The 21,383-nt window shown below is 31.7% G+C and overlaps 1 protein-coding gene across 2 annotated transcripts in view; it reads left to right on the top strand.

Annotated features, from left to right (window-relative positions):
- The window catches only part of LOC129758614 (zinc finger protein rotund-like), a 188,961-nt gene that overhangs the window by 10,754 nt on the left and 156,824 nt on the right, over positions 1-21,383 (top strand). For both annotated transcript variants that reach the window (XM_055756158.1, XM_055756157.1), the window contains exon 2: positions 15,443-15,910. In XM_055756158.1, the coding sequence (XP_055612133.1) occupies positions 15,443-15,910 (468 nt within the window). The remainder of the gene's footprint in view (positions 1-15,442; positions 15,911-21,383) is intronic.

The following is a 21,383-nucleotide window of genomic DNA, read 5'->3' as shown; positions in this document are numbered from 1 at the left end:
ACTCCCCCACACCAAAAAACTCATTTGAGTTCCCTGGAAATGGACGCTTCTGTTCCCAGCATGTCGACAGCACAAAAACAATAAAAAACGCGAACAAAACTCTACTCATGCTGGGAACCAATGATTTTTTTTTATACTAGTTGCGAGAGAATGGACGAGAATAAATACGATAATAACGTTACATGTGAATCTCAGTGGATGAAATATCCTTTTAAGAGATTCACAACAAAACAAAAATTTACTAGATTAAAAAAGTTAAAAAAAGGTTATACTAAATTAAACTAAGGCTGTCTTAAAAATAGATAAAGGTAAAAACAAAAAAAAATTAAAAATAACAAAAACTAATATGATGGTTGATGGTTATCAAACTTGAGTTTCTTTGAGATAGAGTATTAATTTGGATTTGAAGGCAAGTCGATTGTTTATAATTTTTATGTGGTTTGGCAATGTATTGTATTTAGTAGGTCCAATAAACGATATTCTACATTGACCTAGAGTTGTTGTTGAAATACTGCGTTGAAGGTGACGTGATTGACGAGTGTTATGCAATCGTTCTCCGATGGTAAAGCTAATATTTCTATTCGTTTCTGAATGTAAACTATCAAAAACAAATAATAGGGTTTGCAGATCACACATTTTATTTAGTGGTAGAATATTATGCGATAAATTAGAATAAAGCTGGTTTGTTGAAAATAGTAAAGGAAGACCAAAAATGATTTTCAAGCAACGATTTTGCAATGTTTGAAGGCGTGCAAGTAGAGAAATCGATGCTCGTCCCCATAAAGAAATAAGATAATTAAATATAGAATGAATGAAGGCGTAGTAAAATCTTAATAGAATGTGACTCGGTACAAATTGTTTGATTCTCCAGAGGATTCCGCAAAGTGATGAGACCTTACTTTCTAAATACGTAATATGGTTTTTCCAAGATAAGGTTTCATCTATCAAAAGTCCAAGGTATTTGAAATTTGAGACTTTTTCGATTACATATCTATCGACTACTGGATCATCGTGAAAAGGTACGATTTTACGAGAGGAATGTAAAATCATATATTTAGTCTTTGGAAAGTTTAAGGTGAGGAGATTCGCATTGAAATACTTCAAAAGGACCCTAAGATCGTCTTCGATTTGTTTGACAATGTTTCTTGGACATTTTCCTGGATAAAAAAGTGCTGTGTCGTCAGCAAAAAGCCTCGGAACGCCATGTAGAGGAAGTTTTTGGATGTCGTTTACATAAAGTAGAAACAGCAATGGTCCAATATTACTCCCTTGGGGAACTCCCGTATCTATGTTTTGTAACGAACTATATGTTTTATCAATGGAAACATATTGTTTCCTACCTGTTAGGTAGCTGCGAATTACATCATTCGCGATTCCGCGTATCCCATAGGAGTCTAGTTTGCGCAACAGGATGTCGTGATTTAGTGTATCAAACGCTTTCTTTAGGTCTAAAAACAAAGCTCCTACCAAATTTTTAGAGTCGATGTTCCCAATAATTGTATCCACTAGTTCACACGTAGCTATTAATGTGCTAGAGCCTGCTCTGAATCCATATTGTAGATTGTATATTATGTCATTTTCGTTTAAAAATTTGTTTATTCTGTTGATCAGCATTTTCTCGAAAACCTTATTAAACACACTTAATGTGGAAATTGGGCGATAGTTATTAACATCGAAGCTGTCTCCTGATTTGAAAATAGGTACTACTCTGGCTACTTTTAAGGTATCAGGATACCGTCCTGTATCTATTATTTTGTTAAAACATTGGCAAAGGATCCTAGCAAAATCATCACAATTATCTTTAAGAAGAGAAGCTGAAATATTATCATGACCACTGCATTTTTTGTTTTTGAGTGAGTTAATTATTACAATCACTTCGTTTGGAGTTGCCGGGTGGAAGAAAATAGAGTTTTGAACACGATTTGTGGAGGACAGCGGGTCCGAACCTGGTTCTATAGGAATGTCCTTAGCAAGAACATTACCGATATTCGAAAAGTGTTGATTGAACGCTTCGCATACTTCGTTGTTTGTTTCCAGCAACACATTGTCAACATTGAGTTTTATTTGAGTGTTGTTCTTACTTTTCCCTAATATTGTATTAATATTTTTCCACACTTTCGAATTGGTCGTGTTATTGAGCATATTTTCATAATAAGTTAACTTGCTCTTTTTTTTGCACAGTTCCACTTTTTTAGAAATATGTTTAACCATGTCTTTCAAATGGCAATCATTGGGATGCTTTTTTAATCGTTTTAGATAGTTATTTTTAATTTTGATTAAAGAACATAAATCAAAGGACATCCAAGGACAAGGTCTTCCTTTTAACTTCATTTCTCGGGTTACTTTTTTTGTACATTTCGATAACAATCTATTGTAAACAGAAGTAATTTCTAGTATGCAATTTTCGGCATTTTCAACAAGTTCTATACTCTTAAGGTAATCAGAGAAAAGGCGATTCAATTTCGAGTGGTCAATGATATTTTTGTCTAAAACAATTTTAGACTTATTGATTGGCAGTTTAAGGGTTGTTATTATTTGAGAGTGATCACTTACATTGTTATTTATTGTATCATTTCTTATTGAAGACAAATCATTGATTTTACAAACGACATGATCCAGCAAGTTTTTACTTTTTGGTCTTGTGTAGAAAGTGTTCGAACATACAAAACTGTAAGACTCTAACAGTGACATGTATTGTTTCACATTATTATTGTTTGTTAAGTTGACAGGAATATTGATATCGCCAACTAAGAAAAAGGAATAGTTATGAGGAACAGATGACAAAATATTTTCGAGAGTTATAAAGAAACTATTTATAGGAAACGAGGGCGGTCTGTAAATACCATGTACATCGAAAGTTTGTTCTTTTATTTTGATTTCTATCCCAATGTGATGAAAACCTTCAAGGCTTATATTCTTAGTTATTCTACAATTTAAATTATTTTTAACGTAAACTGCTAGACCTCCATAAGACTGTTCTCTACATGAAAAAAATGAATTATATCCAGGTATATTATACAACGAACAATGTTCTTGCTTCAACCAAGTTTCACTTATAACAATCACATCAATACATACATTAATATATTCAATAGTTTGCAGTATGCTATCAAATTTTTCAAGGTCATTCATACTACAAATATTCCATTGAAAAATACACAAATTTTTATGTTCATTTATATAATGGGAAGAATTAAAATCTTCGACAGTTAAATGGCATAGATTTTTTGCTAGTTCCATTTTAAATTAATTACAATAATACTGAGGGAATTTGAAATATAATAAATTAAATTAAATTAGAATTAAGTTCTTTTACGTTTAGGTGACGGAGTTACGTGTTGAGAAAGAGACATATTAAGATCTGAGTTGACCAAGTATTTGCTTTTTATCCGAGCTAGATCATCTCTGTCTTTTACTAAGTCTGGTTTAGAGTTGGCATCTTTCTTAACAAGGATTGCTCCTCCCCTGCCTGGCCAGACGTATTGCAAACCTAATACTTGTTGTGATTCTCGTAGATCATTCAAAAGTTCCATAGAGAATGGAGTTAGTTCATCCCGAAGGGTAATATTAAAGCTTTTACCGTCGATTACTAAGCTTGGATCAACAACGGAAGAGCTCAATTTTCCAAAAGCCTTTTTCTTAAGAAATAAAGCTTCTTTAGCGGCAATGTCTTTGAATACTAATTTGATAGGGGCCAAGCGGTCGGCGACTTTTTTAGAGGAATATAGTCTTGTGATGTTTTCAAGCTGCTCGAGTTTTAGATCATACCCAATTGTATTGCAAATTTTGCTAACTAGTTCGCTAGTATTTTCACTATTGTAAGAGGGAACTCCGAAAAACATAGCATTTCTTGAAATTGATTCTTTGTTGATTTTGTTCAGATTTGATTCCAATTTATGTACTTTATTTGTGAGAGATACCTGAGAAGTTTTCAAATCAGATACTTCACTTTTGAGACTCTCATTCTCGACCTTCAAATCTTTGAAGTCAGTTTGAATTTCTTCAAACTTCGAAGATAGAAAGTCTTGAGAAGCCTCAATTGCAGCAGTAACCGATTTGAATTCGTTTTTTATAGTTTGCATCTCCTTTGCAACGGCGTTTTGCACAGTTTCTTTGAGCTCCGCGCTTATAGCTGATATTATAGTTGAGCTGGACGACAGTTGATTCATTCCTATAATTTTTGCATAAATATCAGAACAATTCGGGCTACAAAAGTAAAGACTGTCCCTTAATTTCCGAGCAGCACTTCCTACAATGTTACGGCATCGGAAATGTACACATGAAAAGCAATAAGCACAGGTCAGAAGTGCGTTTGGATTCTTTTCAATTTTCTCACAGTCAATACAGATTGAATCGGTGTTATCAGTCATGTTTGCCATTTACAAATACCAAAAAATAATCACAATATCAAAAAGTAAAATCAAATTTAAAACCAAAGTAGTTAAACAAGACTCCAATACAGTCAGACTAAACGCAAAAAATAAAATTAAAATTAAAAAAGAAAATAATAAATAAGAAATTAAAAATATTAAAATTAATTAAAATTAAAATTAAATCACTGAAATTCCAAAATACTGTTGATATAGGTTTAATTAAGATAGAGATCAAGGGTCGGTTTTTTTTTATTGTGTATGGTTATTTGAAAGGAACAAATCAGGACAAAAAGGTGCGAAACAGAGTGCTCATGTAGCCAGTTCACGAAAACAAATAAGTTATAATACCATGCACACTTTCACCCAAAAAAAAAACAAATCATTCATTCAATCTACGCGGGATTCAAGAATCCATTCAGCGTCAGATACTCAATCATACAAATTGCACTCCTATGCGAGATATAGAATACCCATTCAGCGTCAGAGCAATGTGTCTACGCGAGGTAAACTCTATCCATTCAGCATCAGAAGTACAGCTCAAGCATACGTTCTCATAATTTTACTGTTCTACGGGAAACAGAAGAATTATTTTTTTGTAATTTATTTATTTGCGACGGCTGGAAGAATTATCGTGATCGAAAATATTGCAGTAAGTGCGCTACTTGATTATGTTCCAGTTGCGTTCCATTTACTAGCAACAGACACAGAATCTTTCGCTAAGTCAGAACGTATTGAGAATCAAAACTTTAGCCGTATGTACGTTGCTTAGAGGGGCCAGAACCAACAACTGTTTGCCCACGATAGAGTGTGTGCTCGCAATCGTGTGCTTCTTTTCAGAACGCTTAATCTACACCAGCACGCACCAGCAAGCGAGTCACAACAGCGGTTCCGAGACACTTACGTAGTTCGATTTAGCTGCCGTTATTTTTATTGTTGTTGTCGTTTACGTTGAATATTCTCGTTCGGAACAGAATCAGCGGAGAACTATCTTTTTCAAGGGAAGCAAATTTCTTTGGTTGAGGGTATCGGATTAGCATCAGAACGTATTTAGTGAGTCGTGAGTGGTTACACTTGTGAGAACAACTGAGACTCACCTGATTTCCAGGACTCACTGACCAGAGCTGTTCGAAACAGCGAGTATTTTTATTCACGGCTTACCTTGGCACACCATATAACAATACAAACCACAACAGCAAGAAATTTTTGTAAGAATTTTCAGCGATTTTAGAATACACGGAAAAAGATTCGACGTGCATTTGAATAAGTTTTCACTAGATTCACTTAGTAGTTACTTTAGCCTGATAAAACAAAATAAATATGAACGAAAAACAAGTAAATTTATATAATTTCACTAGGAGCTTATGAAACCACAACCAATCACGCATATCAGTGATGCCAGTGATCAGGTTGTTTTATAGCAGGATATTGAAATGAGTACCATATAGAGAAATTCTGAAAAAGTTTTCATTATTCATCTCTTGTTTCATAGATTTTTAAATACATGTTGTTCAGTGAAATTCATGGGGGAAGGAGGAGCAGTGTGTAGCTTATATTGTAGACTTATTTGCTCGAAAGTTATTCACAAAATACACTAATACACTCGTTATGTTGATCAATCAGTAGATAAATCTATTTTAATCTCAACCATAAAAAATATCGTGAGATTCTGACTCGAACACAAATGAATCATTCCTTCCTATTTTTTCTTCGTTATTGCTTATGACGAAATATTTTTGACTGATTTGTGGATGGCAGAGATGTTGTTCCCATGAACTGTCCATAATTCTATTTAAATCGTGTTTTCGGTCCAATCCTAAAATCTTGTACCTCGCGTAACTTTTTATCCCACGATGGAATTTTTCACAAACTTCAGACAGGATAGTTTCACTTTGCCAAATTTAAATAATAGGCGTTGTGTAGTTTCTGAAAAATGGCATTTTTATGACAAAAGTTTTAAAAGTCTAATTTTCGTATAATTACTGTATCTCCGGCCTCACAATTTTCAAATGCCGTAAACTGGGGAAGCTTTGATCACAGGGGTTACTTTGATCATCATGAAATTTCTGCACATAATCATTAATAACTCAGCCTTAAGATTAAATTCCTGGAAACTGTTTTCTACGTTTGAAAGCCTTTAAAGTGAGTTTCATAGTGGAAAGATTTTATTAGTATTTCGAAATTTTTGCTGCTAGTAAAAATGGCATTTGAAAATCCTCCTGACGGAATTAAAACATTGAGAAACAAATGGGTTGTTTAACGTGAAATTTCAACTTTTTTTCTTTGTTTGTGTATAGCTTGAGTGCTATTTTTAGAGTCATTTACAGATAAATTTTTAATATATGTAGTAAAAAATTAGGACATTTTCCAAGAGAAAGTTCGTATAGGACAAAAGGCTAGGAACTGTATCAAATGTTCAACTTTGAAGGAAAGGAAAAAATGGGAATAGTCGGAAGCAGGACCGTAGGAAGAACCTCTTCATGGAAGGAGAGGGGGGTTTGGGCGGTTTTTGTTGACTGATTTATTCATATGATATTTTTGCTCAAGTAATGCATGAACTTTAACGTACTTTTCACGCAATCAATCTATATTTTAAAGCTACCGATCTTGTTCTGAAGACCTTTTTTCAATCTGTTACAAATTTTTAGTTTATGCAAGAAATTCAAACAGTGCAAAAACAAATTCAATGTCGGCTCCTTAAAATTTTAAAATGGTAAGTTTAATTTGGATAATTGAGTAACAAAATAGGGAACTTTTTTTCATCGCTGGTTGAAATTTTCTAATTTGCTGGAGAATCTGATAAATTTGGGCAAAAAATAAGTTTTATTATAAAAAACCTTAAATTTATTTTAAAAAAACTTAAACTATGCTTACATCAAGTAATATAAATCTGTCAAACTCTTAAGCAAATTTAATGATTTTTTATCGATGAAAATTGTAAATCAAATGTTTTAAAGATAATGAGATTGAAATTTGATTCAAGATTTTAGTTCGAAATTTGGCTCTCACAAAAATGGTTATATAAAAGTACACTTTGTACACCAAGAAAATATGGCATTCCCTGTAGACTTTTCAACGTGAATGTTTCTTTATCAGCAGATATTAACTTTTCATTAAAAATTGATTTCATTGACTACATTTTAAATTTAAAATTTCAAAATTAAATTACCTAACAGTTAAAATTATAAGTCATCATAAAGGCATCTTGACATTTTTAAAACTGAACTCATTTCTGAGCTGAGTTTGAATTTTGAACAATAACTCTGAATTTGAATATCGAACAATAATTCTGAATTCAAAGTTTGAATTTTGAATCTGTTTCCGATTTTCAAAACGATTTCTGAAATGAACAAAAATAACGATCTCTGCATCATAATTTCAGGTCAGAATTTTAAATATGAGTCAAGAAGTAAAATTTCTTTCAAGGTTGTCAATCACGAATCTTGAAAACAAATTATTATGTTTTGGGTTTGATTCTGAATTATTTTTTAAATATCTTTAATCTATTATCCATCTTGTAAATTTAAATTATAAAATTAATTTTGAATGATCAATCTGATTCTGAGTTTTTAATTCTGGATTGTCAGTTTGAAGCTCTGATAAATTTGTGTTCTTCATAATTATTAAGTTATAGAATTTCGTATCTAAATTGTGAATCAGTTTATTCATATTTTCAATTTTTTTATGTTAGGATTTTTTTTTCTTAATATAAAAAATGCATTTGAGTTTCGAAAATTCTGAATCAAATTTTGAATGAAATTTTTGTTTCCTAGCAGCTCTTGTTTTCTTAATAGCTTTGGAAAATGAATAAACATTGATACAATCAATTTCGGCACTTTTTGGGCAAAACTGTAGAACATTTCAAACATTTGGAAGTTGAAAATTCTAATAGAATGATCAATTTTCCCGAGGATCACGAGTAATTTTTCCTGTGATATAAAATTGATAATAGTTTTCTTGTTGTTTATTTTTGCCAATTTTGCAAAATGCGGCAATTAAAATGAAATTTTTAGGAAGTTTTAACCCGAATTGAATGTTTGGTACTTTTGAAACCATAAGTCCAATCGTTTGGAGTCTTCGATAAAGTTCTTAAATGAATTATTTTTATTTAATTTTTGCGCAAAATATTTCAAATCTACAGGTATGCAAAATTTTTGACAAGCAGTTGGCAATAGATTCAGCTAAGAGAAATAATTTTCGAAAACATCGTGATCATATGTTCTTCGATCTTAAAAAAAAATTGGCAGTTACAAGTATTATGGATTGATTTTTTTTTTGTTTTGATCATCGATTTTTTTTTGGTTTCTTCTTCAATTGATATTGATTTACGAAAAAGGAAACTGTTTGGCTTACAGAATTTTTACTTTACTCAGAAAATTTTATGTAAATTAAAAAGAAATAGTATATAAATTTTACAATTTTTTTCACAAATGAATAATTTTCTACTAGCATAATAAATAATTACAAAGAACTATTCCAGTGCACACTGCCGCAAAACTCAAAACTTGTTTTTTCAGCGTGTTCTTTACAGACGTCGCTTTCTTTAATCAAGTATAGTTTTTCCTAGGATGACTGAAATTCAGTAAGCCGAAACGTGAAAAACAGCAGTTTTATTTTTCGTCGTAAATCACCGATAAACATCAATTAAAGAAGACCACGGATTGAATTTTCCTGAATATAATGATCTTTGGTTAGGTAAAAGAGATGGAACATTAACCCCATTTTAGGACGGGACATCGTGGGATGGAAAAAACGACAACAAATCGAAAAATCAATAAAAAAATTATTTTTATTGGGAGGACATGTCTCAGCTTTTTGTGGAACAATATTGATAAAAAATACATTAAAATATAGCCATGAGTTTGTCTTAATATGTTTCTAACTTGTGGAAAAAAGATTGAGGTTAGTAAAAATAACTTTTATTTATCGTGCTTATCGGTGAAAATTGATGTCCTTTCTAGAAGGGAAATCTACAGGTTATGAAATTTTTATAGATGGATAGAAGGTTATATGAAATGAAAGATGGTGAAAATGAGCGGGTAGAATTTATTTAGAAGCAGAATCATCACATATAAAATTTTATTTTATCAAAAATTTGATATGTGATGGAAATGTTTCTAAATAAACGTTCAGGTATAAGAAAAGGGGTAGGCTTAAAGCGGCACGTTATCAAAACAAACGAGAAGATTGTGCCTAGCCTTTTTTCACAGATTTCATCATATACCTGAAAAACCTGAAAACCATAAAAAGATTAGGAAGTTAATATTTAGGGCATAAAGCCGGTCCACGTAGGGATTTTTAAGCATTGAAGCTTATAACCACATTGGGTGAAAAATGACAGATTATTATTTAAGCTTAAATTCTTAGAATTAGATTCACTTATAATAAGATAGGCGAGAGTACTTAAAAGCTTCCTAGCAAACGAAAAACAGGCTTATATGAGCTGAAATGAATCATACATCATTGATTCATAACTACAAAATTCAGGAGATTTGAGTTTACATTGATTAGAAAATGTTCTAACCAGGATGCTACAATGAGGGCAATAAACGATTTTATAATGGCAAAGTTCCGTGATCGAACAAAAGTTAAGTATGTGGTGAAAATGCTTCTTAAAAATTTCTACCCGCTCATTTCAACACCTATAATTTTCTTCTAATCTTCTTCTATCCATCTATAATTTTCAATTCTTGAAATGTTCTCACTATGAGAACATAACATTCACCGATAAGGCCGTAAAAATTAATTTAAAAAAATAATGGCAAAGTTGGCATTTAACCTATCCACGTAAGGATTTTTAAGCAATAAATCTTTTTTAATCATAATATTGGAAAGAATGACTTTTTTTTAATCTTACTTAGTTAATTTCTGACATACATTAAAGAACAATAGAAGTGACATATATTAGGTGAAACAAATATGACTGTCGACATACAATACAAGTTTTGATCAAAAGCTTGATTTAATAGGGAATTTTAAAGCCTTTTGGCAACCTAATAGAAAATATTTTTTTGAACATTTTATCCATGGAAACGATATTTGTACGGCTTGAATGATTGAACAACTATGACGCAATTTTAAAAATTAAATATCTTTATATAAAAGGACATTTACCTCCACAATATTCTGTTACCAATCCAAAGATAGAAGGGACTGAACATTTGCCCATTAAAAAGGAAAATACACTAATTTTGCGCTTGATCTAACAGATATAACTGATCTAGTTTAAATCACATTCTTCTATGATTTCTATGATGGTTAATATTAATAAATAGCCAAAGCAATGGGAAGTAAGCGATGCGTTTGCGATTCACATTTGAACACTTGGGAAGAGATTTTATTAAACGGAGTTACTAGGAGAGCAAAGAGATTAGTTAAATGAAAAATCATATTCCAAATTGGCAAAACAAGAAAATATGGAAGAATACAGCTTGTGCAAATGCATGTACTACATATGCACTATTGGCATACCCTTCTCGAGAGAAAATATGTACAAAAGTTCAAAAATACTAGCAAGAGTTTAAAATTGATTCAGATTTAAAAAAAATTTTCATCCAATGTTTGGAACTTGAAAAACTTCTGAACTCTGCATGCAATTATTGACCTTGACCTATTTTCTCCCCTTCCCAGATACAGCCTCATTGATTTCCAATAGACAGGAATATGAGATAAACGTATCTGGGAAGTACTGGATAAGTCGCCTCGTACGACATGGACTAGTATCCCAGTGGCAGTATTCTTTGGGCCGCTGCCACACAGCCCGGTAGAATTTATTTAGAAGAATAATCATCTCATATCAAATTTTATTTTATCAAAAATTTGATATGTGATGATAATGTTTCTAAATAAACGTTTGTGTAGTATGTTTGATGGTAACAGTTCTATTCTAAATCTGAAACTTTTTTTTTTAATTCTTAAATCAGCATTTTGTATTCTGAACATATGTTCTAAATTTCGAATCAAAATTATGTAGACAATATGTAAATTTGAATCAAAGTTCTGGTTAAGACTACAGAAATCGAAATCAATAATTGAACCACTGATCATACTGACAGGACACTTAGAACAAAAAATCGATTATTTTCCGGCTATTTTTTTTTTGTCAAATTTAGCAAGTTCGCATTACCGACGGTAGGTGGCGAACCTACCTTTTTTTTTATTTTAATGCCCTGTAGGTAAAATGTACATTTTTAGTCCGATTTTATCGTCTGAATTGCCTATTTTTTTCGAAAATTGGGTGGTTTTTTCTAACTGGGATAGCATTTCTTCAAATCGATCTATTTATTTATTTATTTATTTAAGTCAAACTATGTAGACTACAATACTTAAAACTACTTAAAACTAATGTAAGCTATTGTTTTGTTGTTCTATGAAGTTGTTTTTGAATGCCTTTTTAAATTGTGTTTTGTTCATCGCTACGTCTAAAATTTCACTTTGTAAATTGTATTTGTACATCATTTGATTAATAGGTTGATGTTTTGCATAGTCTTTGTCGTAAAGTTTAATGTAGAACAAATGTTTATTTCTCAATGGACGGGAGGGTGTGTAAAAATTTAGTTTTGAAAGTAATTCAGGACTGTCTATTCTTTGTGTAACAACATCATTTACAAATGCAATTTGGGAAAATTCTCTGCGTTTACTGAGAGGTTCTAAATCAATAAGCTTACAACGAGATTCATACGATGGCAGAGGAAAAGTGGTCCAATTGATTTTACGTAGCGCATATAACAAAAATTGTTTTTGAACTGATTCGAGACGTTGCTCGTGAATATTTGAATAAGGATTCCATATGATGCTACAATACTCCAATATCGAACGAACATAGGATATATAAAGTGATTTTATGGTGTATGGGTCTTGAAAGTGTTTGCTGAAACGTTTTACAAATCCTAGCATGCAATTTGCTTTATTGATGATATTGTTCTGATGTTCTACAAACGTGAGTTTTGAATCCAATATGACGCCGAGATCCCTTACAATTTTGCATTTTTGTACTGGTTGATTGCCTAATTTTGTTTCAATGATAGGGTAACTTTGCTTTCTGCTAAATGATATAGAGTTGCATTTTTTAACATTCAATTGAAGTAAACTTTTGTTGCACCATTCAAAGAAAACATTGATTTCGTTTTGAAATGTTTCAGCATCTTCGGTTGTTTTTATTTTCAGAAATAGTTTAATATCGTCGGCGTATATTAGGTATTCAATCCGTTTTAGAATAAAGGAAATGTCGTTAACGAACAGTATGAAAAGGAGAGGTCCTAAATGAGACCCCTGAGGCACACCAGAGGTCACAGCTACAGATTTGGATAATTCGTTTTGGAAACGAACGATTTGTGTTCGATCAGTTAAGTATGATTGTAACCAGGAGAGAAGATTTGGATGAAAGCCAATTTTTTTTAATTTGAAGATTAAAAGGGGTATGCCAATGCGATCAAAGGCTTTGCTAAAGTCGGTATAAATAGCCTCAACATGAAAGCCTTTGCTCATAGAATCGATAACGTATGTAACGAATTCGAGAAGATTTGATGCTGTAGAGCGTCCTTTGAAGAAACCATGTTGTTTGCTCGTTATAATATTTTTGACTTGTTGATAAATTTTTTCATTTATTATTGATTCAAAGAGTTTTGGGATGCAAGACAAAATAGCTATTCCTCTATAATTTCGGACATCTGATTTTTTCCCGGACTTGAAAATCGGAATAAAAAAAGATTTTTTCCAAAATTTGGGTACTTTACTATAATTTAATGACATATTAAAAAGAATCAGAAGAGGCTCTGTCAATTCGGCCGCCAAGTTTTTAAGGAAACATGGGGGAAGTCCATCAGGCCCTGCTCCTTTGGAAGCATCAAGTTTTCTAAGTCCTTCGGAAACATTATTGTAATCAATTTCATTGACCTGAATGTCACACGCTAAATCTGGAATGACTGAAAAGTATTCCCTATCTCGGTCAGCCTCAGTGAAAGAAGTATACACTTCTTGAAAAAAAGTTGCAAATAAGTTAGAAATTTCCAGTGGATTATTTCCAATGCTCCCGTCAAGTGTCAATTGAGTAGGAAAGTTTGAATTTTTCATCTGCGTTTTAGTATAGCCAAAGAACGCTTTTGGGTTTTGCTTAATTTCTTTTTCAATTTTCTGATTGTATTTTTCAAAAGAACTTTTTATACATGAATTAAGCTGGTTGCATAAATTTATATAATTTTGATGATTTGTAACAGTTCTATCACTTCTGTAGACTTTATGAGCTTTTTGCTTCCTATTTTGTAAGTTTTTCAAATCTTTGTTATACCAGACAGGGTGTTTAGAGCTGTAGGACCGTCTTTTAAATTTTGAAGGAACATGACTGTTTATGAGATTAATCATTATGTTATAAAAGGTTTCTACTGTTGTATCAACATTTCCTTCATTCTTCAATACACTTGACCACTCTATATTAATTAGTTCTAGTTTCAAAAGTTCGAAGTTTGAGTTCTGATAGTCTGGCATTTCCTCGTACTCCCAGTCGCGAGGTATTGCACAGTTATGGATAAAGAGCGAGTATTCTATCGCTTTGTGAAATGCTTCGTTTTTCCATAGTGGATCAGCCGATTCGTTTACGCAAAAGTCTTCTGTACAGTTAGTAAAAAGTAGATCAAGATAATTATTGTTACTATTTTTAACATGATTCACTTGGTTTAAGCCTAAAATAGAAGATTTGCCGAAGATTAATTGTAACGTTTCGTTCTCGCCTACGACTGGAAGTAGAATTGCTTCATTGTCATCATCCAAAATAAAGTCAGCGTTGCGTTGATTGAAATCGCCATAAATGTGTAATTTTGCTTCCGGTTGTTCAGCTAATGTATTTTCAAGAATTTGAAAGAATAATTCAAAATAATGTGAAGTGGCATATTCAGGTGGAAAGTACACGGAAGCAAAAATGTGCATTTCCTTTGCCAATAATGTTTTTACAAAGATAGAATCAAATTCAGTATATGTTTGCGTTGCAATTTCTTCTGAGGGAAAAATAGAATCCAAAGCTACAAGAACGCCGCCACCTGACTTTTTTTTGGACAATGCTAAATTTCTATCACTGCGGAACACATTAAACCTCGAACCGAAAACTTCTTCACTGTTAACGCTAGCGTCCCAGCTAGTTTCAGTAAAGAGAACAATTTGATAAGAGGAGCCTAAAAGTTTCAAGCTTATTTCCTTCATTTTTACCGCGCTTCTCATACGGTTTACATTTTGGCAATAAACTAGAATTTCGATAGAGGATCTAGTACCTACATTGGCACGCGTCGTTGGGGCAGAAAATTATATTGCCCATACATTACCGGGTAATCAAACACCGTGGGAGCTGTTGGAGCGCGATGGCAGCATGGGGCAGCAAACGGTGTGACGTACGGATTGGGAAACGGATAGGCAAACGTCGCTTGTGGGGAGACAGGTGGCACTGAAGGCGTCATGTTTCCGTTATGATTCGTTGGCAAATTTGGTGGGACGGCAGGTACAGTAATTCTCGGACGTCTTTTACGGCGCGGTGATACTTCAGGCGAAGAATTTGTTGGCAAATTTGGTGGGACGGTGGGTTCAGTAATTATCGGACGCCTATAACGGCGCGGTGACGGCACGGGGCTTGGTGTTCCTCGAACGTTGTCCTTTGGAGGGTTTAAAGTTTCAATTACAGTATGGAGTCCTGGTTTGCTTTTTTTTAAAAAGCTTTATTTGTCCATTACACACTTTTACCTTAACAATAATCACTACACGATGGTGGTTGAACTTTGGTTTTCAGTTGAGTTCAGATTTTGAATCTATATCCGAATACGATTATGAATTTCAGCCATTATCAAGAACAAAAAAACTGGTTTTTCATTTATTACCTTTTCTTACAGGACGACTGCTTTTTATGAATCACTTTTTAAAAGCCTAAATAAAAACAAACATTTCATCTCAAACCCTTTTTTTCGCAGCAAATTATCGTGAGACACGCAAAGTATTGTACATTACGTTAGTAGATCCTTAAGAATTTTGAGCAAACTTAAATTCAAGATATTCCTGCTGTTGTTGATAAGCATTTTCTATCTTTTTTTCCACAGAAAACGCCATCATCCTTCCCGTGGCTCTCGGACAGCACCAACAACAACGACTACAGTAAGGCGAACAACAACAACTGTCGAAGCCATCCGCCGGAAGACAGCAAATCCAGCCTCGGATCACCGCGAGTTTCCGGAAGTCATCTGCATCACCACTTGCAGCATCATCAAATCCAAGGCCCAGGGCCACATTCCCACCAACAACAACAGCAGCAGCAGCAGCAGCAAGGACAGCTGTCCTCCTCCTCTCATCCTCACTCGGACGGGGCAACCCCCGATAGCAGCAGCACCACGGCGACCGCAGCCATTCCCAACTTCAACCAGATGCCCGTCCCGGGGGGTGTCCAGGGCCAGAACCCGACCCAAGGGCTGGTCCACTGGATGAGCGCCGTCATGGCCGAACACATGACCGGGAACTCGCACCACGATCCGGCCGTCGGGATGCACTACATGTGGAACGGACCAGTGGAGGTTTGTAAACATGATAATTCTAATGATAAATTTACCACATTTAGATACCTTTTTTCACAATTTTCGTTATTTTATTTGTTTATTGTTGAATGGGGAGGGGGGGGGGGGGGGGGGAATCATATTCTACCTAAATTTGGTTTTCAACTCTGGAAACTGTAATTTTTAACAATGTTTTATTTGGAGATTTGAAAAACCCTTTGATGTAACATTCTAATCAGCAACACTGAGTAAAAACAGAGGTTTACACGAATAAAAGGTTGATCATTTCTTGTGGGAGAATGAGGTGTACAGAAAATTTTTAAAAAATAAAGATTCGAAATTACCGTCACCAGTTCAAGACAGTGATCTCAAGTTTTGTCTGTTCGGTAATTAAAAGATTCATTGAGCCTCTATCACTTTATTATGAACGTAATTTTAACATAGAACAAAACATCCCTAGTCTCTAGTCTCTAGTCTTTATGAATCTAGAGGAATAATCATAATTTGGACGGGGATTAAATCATTTTCTCTTCCTGGTTAAGATTTAAACTGCTCCGATTTCAGTTTTTTTCATTTTCCTTAACTTGACAAACTTACCTTCTCTAATAGACTCATTTCCAATAAGTTACAAATTGTTGTAGAAGGTCTGTCATTGAATTTTAAAAATTTATAAAAAGTGCTGTATATACTTTAAACGTAGCTTCTATCTGAAATATCTCCAATTCTCGGGAAAATAGAGCAAACATGATCGTCAACTAGCAAAAACGTGAACGAAGAAATCGGTGAAACATTAATTTCTCTTGAGAAACCTAAATTTTTTGGTTAAATTCAAATATTATTTAAATTGAGTTCAAATATTAATTCAAATTGAATTGAATTAAATTAGATTGGATTTCTCAAATTGAAAATTAAAATTTTTATATGTTAGGTAAATTTGTTAAGTTTTTGATTCTATACGGATTTTCGTTTCTTGAAAACAGTACTTTCTTCTTGAGTGTCATCATTTAGATTCGAAAATCTGTATTGTAGATTCTGAAGCCTTGTTAACTACAGAATTAGGACATTAACTTTAAATATTTCAAATTCGAACTTGAATAATAGTTTCAGACATTGTAGTTGCAAAGTTTTACGAAACGATGTGATTATTTATTATTGTTACAGTAAGTTGAATTAATTCTATCAATTTTATTAAGCTGTTAAAATCTTTTTATACCTTAATGAATTTTCAAGAATAATGAAAAAGTAACATTTTTCAAACCAGGCCCGTGCGATGGGTGGGTTTTTTGAATTTCAAATTCAGCCAAAAACAATAACAATAACAAAAATACACAATCAATAAGAAAATTGATTTCTTGTCCATTTTCATACTTATGATTATTACACAAACTTAAAAAATAAGTGATTTTACTGATAAAATAAATAAAAATTTTCAAAACAAATCAGAATGAATGTTTCAAATCAATGCTATTTCCGGTAAGCCATTGAAAAATTATTCAAAATGATGTTCTATATTTTCAACTACAAATTTGTTGGAAAAATAAATTCACGTAGTCTAGTTTTCAAATGTGAAATCAGATTTTTCCGAAACACAAAAAAAAGCATGCGAATAAAAATTTCTAATAGAGCTTCGGACTTTCGAATTTATGCATAGAATTCGAATACATGAAATAACACCAGATTTAAAAAAAAATGTGATTTTCAAATAAATTTCAGATCAGATTTAAAATAAAACAAGATTAAAAAATGTTAGAAAAATGATGATGATTGTAATTTATTATTCATCAAATTTTATACTTCTTTTCTTCATTTTCATTTGAAGGTTTGAATAAAGTATTCCGCTGTAGTATCTTGAATTTGAAAAAAAAAACACAATAAAATGTGAGTTCTCAATTAGGTAAAAACCATTTGGAACTTAGGAGAATTTATTCAACAGTTGATAAATGGACTTTATTTGATAAAAAGAAGAGAAAATTTAATTTTATTTCAAGAGTGCTAGTAATCAAAGTCAATGATAAACTCCTTTTATTTATTAAAATTTTCCAGTTATTAAAAAAAAGACAAAAAATGTTCTGAAGTTCAAAATAATAACTTTGTATATTTATAATGTAATGTTCAATTATACTCAATAATCACAGATTGAAAAATGATTCTTAAGAAACTGATAAAATAAAAATAAAATAAATTAATTCCAAGTTATATAGTTAAATGTAGAAATCACAACGATCATAAAAAAAATGTTAACATTGCGCACTAAAATTTAACTTTTAAGTTACTACTTCAAATCATTTTTCAAACTTTCTAAACCTAAATTTTAGAAATCATGGTCAATCAATTTAAAAACATGACCTTAAATAATTGAATTTAAAGAAACTTTAATAAATTTTAAATCGAAGGTTTTATAGTTTAAAATTTTAAGCTCTCAACGTTTTGTAGATTTCAATTGGAGTATTGGATCCTGGAAAGAACAGAAGGTGGAAACTAGTGTAGTTTTAAAATCGATACATTTTTGTGAAAATTTATAAAAATAATATGAAGAAGAGAAATAATTTTTTTTATCATTTAAGATTAATTTATTCGACTAACCATTTGAAAAACTTATAAATAGAATTCAAAGGAACATAATTTTGGTGCCTACAATTGAATGATTGATTTGGCAGATTTAAACGTCCTGTACTCGATTTTGTTTTGTTAAATTTTGTTTATCACCTTGCGTTTCGCTGATATGGAATTTATAAGCTTTTAAATTTATCAGTTTTAAGTGAAACCAATAATTGATAACTGATGAAATAACAAATCCATGAGGAGAAAAATTTATTCTGATTATGTTTAAATATTATACTTTTTAAATTCTACTAAGGAATAATGTTTTAAAGGTGATGATGCATGATGTAAAAAAGTTAAATTCTGAAGTTTTAAAAATTGGGAAAGATATCATTAAAACCATTTTTTGTCATTTTTGAATAAAGTTAAAACAAAAAAACTGAACTACATTAACAAAATATGCACAAACCTGCAATGCAATTAGATTTTAAACTCCATTAAAATAGAGAAAAGTAAACAAATTGAAAACCTCTATAACTTTTTTGAAAACACAAAATAACTTGAAATTTTAGGGAAAGTTGCAAATAGTTTAAAAAATTTTGAAAAAAGTTTTGTCAAAAAATGCAAAAAATTCTTAAATGATTCTACTAGAGTATATTCAGAGGCTATATAAAAAAAAACAAAAACTGATAGAAAAAATGCATATTTAGATTCAAGGCAACCCAAAAAATCAAAATTAGCTTTCAAACTCTTTGCACCTTGAAGGATGTAAATTTTTTGGCCTCGTGTAATTTATCTAAACGTTTTTGAATGTGATGTTGAGCATTTAAAATAACAAGAAACACAAAATAAAATTTAAACTTTTTAAATTAAAATATTCAATTATAAAGTGGAGAATACTAGGTTTTTAATTTCAAATTGAGTTATACATATTTTTTAACTTATTGATGCATTAATTTAGTATTCGATAAATAAGTTTTAAGTCAAAAAGTTTCAAATTCTGAATTTGTTTGGTTACACTTTTTATAAAAAACTCATCCTGAAGACGAGATAGTGTTTTTGTATGTTAAGTTTAGAGTTTCAATACAAAAGCTTGATTGAATTGCAAATCAAAATTTACAATTAAAATTAAGTTTTAATTTGTGAACGGAAATGTAATGTCGTAAAATAAGATGGTTTACCCACTCCCCCCAATATTTGATCAGTTTGATGTGAATATCGAGGTTTGTAGTTGATTTCGATGGAAAGTCCAAAAAGCAGCATTCGAAATAATGCTCACCCATAATTTCTGACAACTTTTCAGTATCGAGCAGATAAATTACTTTTTTTGGAAAAAACGGTAACTTCCAGAAAAAAACATCCAGCTTTGGTTTAGCTTTACCGTTTCTCATCTCACGCTTCTATGTTGTTGTGTTTAACCATTTTTCATACATTTTTCATAACGCTGCTGAATAAAATCTACCCATTCATTTTCACCATCTTTTATTTCTTCTAACTTTCTATCCATCATTAAAATTTCTTTATCTTAAGATGTCCCTACTAAAAAGGACATCACTTTTCACAGATAATGCCGATACATTAAATAACGATGATGATAAAGTTTCTCACATCATAAGAAAGTTTTCAAAATTTTGATTCTCATAGAAAATTTAAAAAAAACGAGTTATAGATGTACAATTTATTCCATTTTTCAATACAGTCAAAAAAATTTACCCAGTATGACGGTTTGGCTTAACGATAACACGTACAAACTTTATATTGCTTTTTTATCCTATACCAACACTGTTGGTGTAAAAATATTTTTTTCGGAGAATCACCAAATTTTTTAAAATAAATATTTTTATAATTCAGTTACCAGTCTGGGCTAAAATGCATGAAAATGCAAATCAAAGATGCACCTTATAAATCTCGTTTCCATATGGTGGAACAGGATTGTTTTGCATCATGCGTTTGTTTATTTCGAAATTTCATCCATCCAAACATTTAAAAAATTTATAGTTTCAGCTAGAAGAATTTGTTGTAGCATTTTTTACCCCTAAATATCGGGATGAATCATCCCTAAGGATAAAAATCCCAGTAAAAATACCCCTAAATGTATGCAGCACCCTACTGCTTTTTCTTCAAACACATTTTCTAAAGAAAAATAAAAAAAATAATTTGAACAAAACTAAAAATCACTGTAATTGGTGCTTTATGTGCTATGACATCACAAGTTTATCAATAATTATAAATTTTCAAACGTTTTCATTGAAAGCAAAGTTTGTTGCAACTTACCTCTTTTTCTTAGTAAAATCAAAAATAACAGACTTTTTATCAACCAGCGGTATGAATATCTGTGTCATTAAGTTTTTAGAATCCATTGAAGTTCATACATAATGAACCAGATGACGGTAATATAATTTGAATATACGCTTCGTATCAGATTGACCCGTGCAGCTTCAGTTCTTGTTCTAAATCATAATGCTGAATATGACATTGGCCAAAAAATCCGAAATCCTGGTCCTTTTTCCAATTATAAATTTATGTTAACACAATTATAAATTTCCCGAGTCAATGTTTCTGAACTTGACATTTTGATTTTAAAATTTTATATGAAGTTTATCCAGATTATCAGTCAAATGATTTCAGGTACGTTATTTTCTAAATTACACATAACTACACAGTTGCAATGTTTTCTGGATTTCAAGAGAGCTTTTGGAACGATTGATCAGTTAAAGTTGGTAAACGTATTGGAAAGAATAGGTATCAACGGACCCGTACTGAGCTGGTTTAATGACTACGAATTACAGAATGCAAAGAACAAAATTTGGATATACATACGTTTTCGCGATCTAGAAAAAAATATATTGGAGTTCCCCAAAGAAGTTTTGAAATAATTTTGCGTCTTGAACTCGAATCTTTTGACAGATTTCGTTTATCAACTCTTTTTTTTTTGATATGGTGTTTGGAAATA

This window comes from Uranotaenia lowii, chromosome 3, assembly GCF_029784155.1.
Source record: "Uranotaenia lowii strain MFRU-FL chromosome 3, ASM2978415v1, whole genome shotgun sequence".
In the NCBI taxonomy this organism is placed as follows: domain Eukaryota; kingdom Metazoa; phylum Arthropoda; class Insecta; order Diptera; family Culicidae; genus Uranotaenia; species Uranotaenia lowii.
The sequence above is the reverse complement of the archived record's forward strand: the minus strand, read 5'-3'. Positions and strand labels throughout refer to the sequence as shown.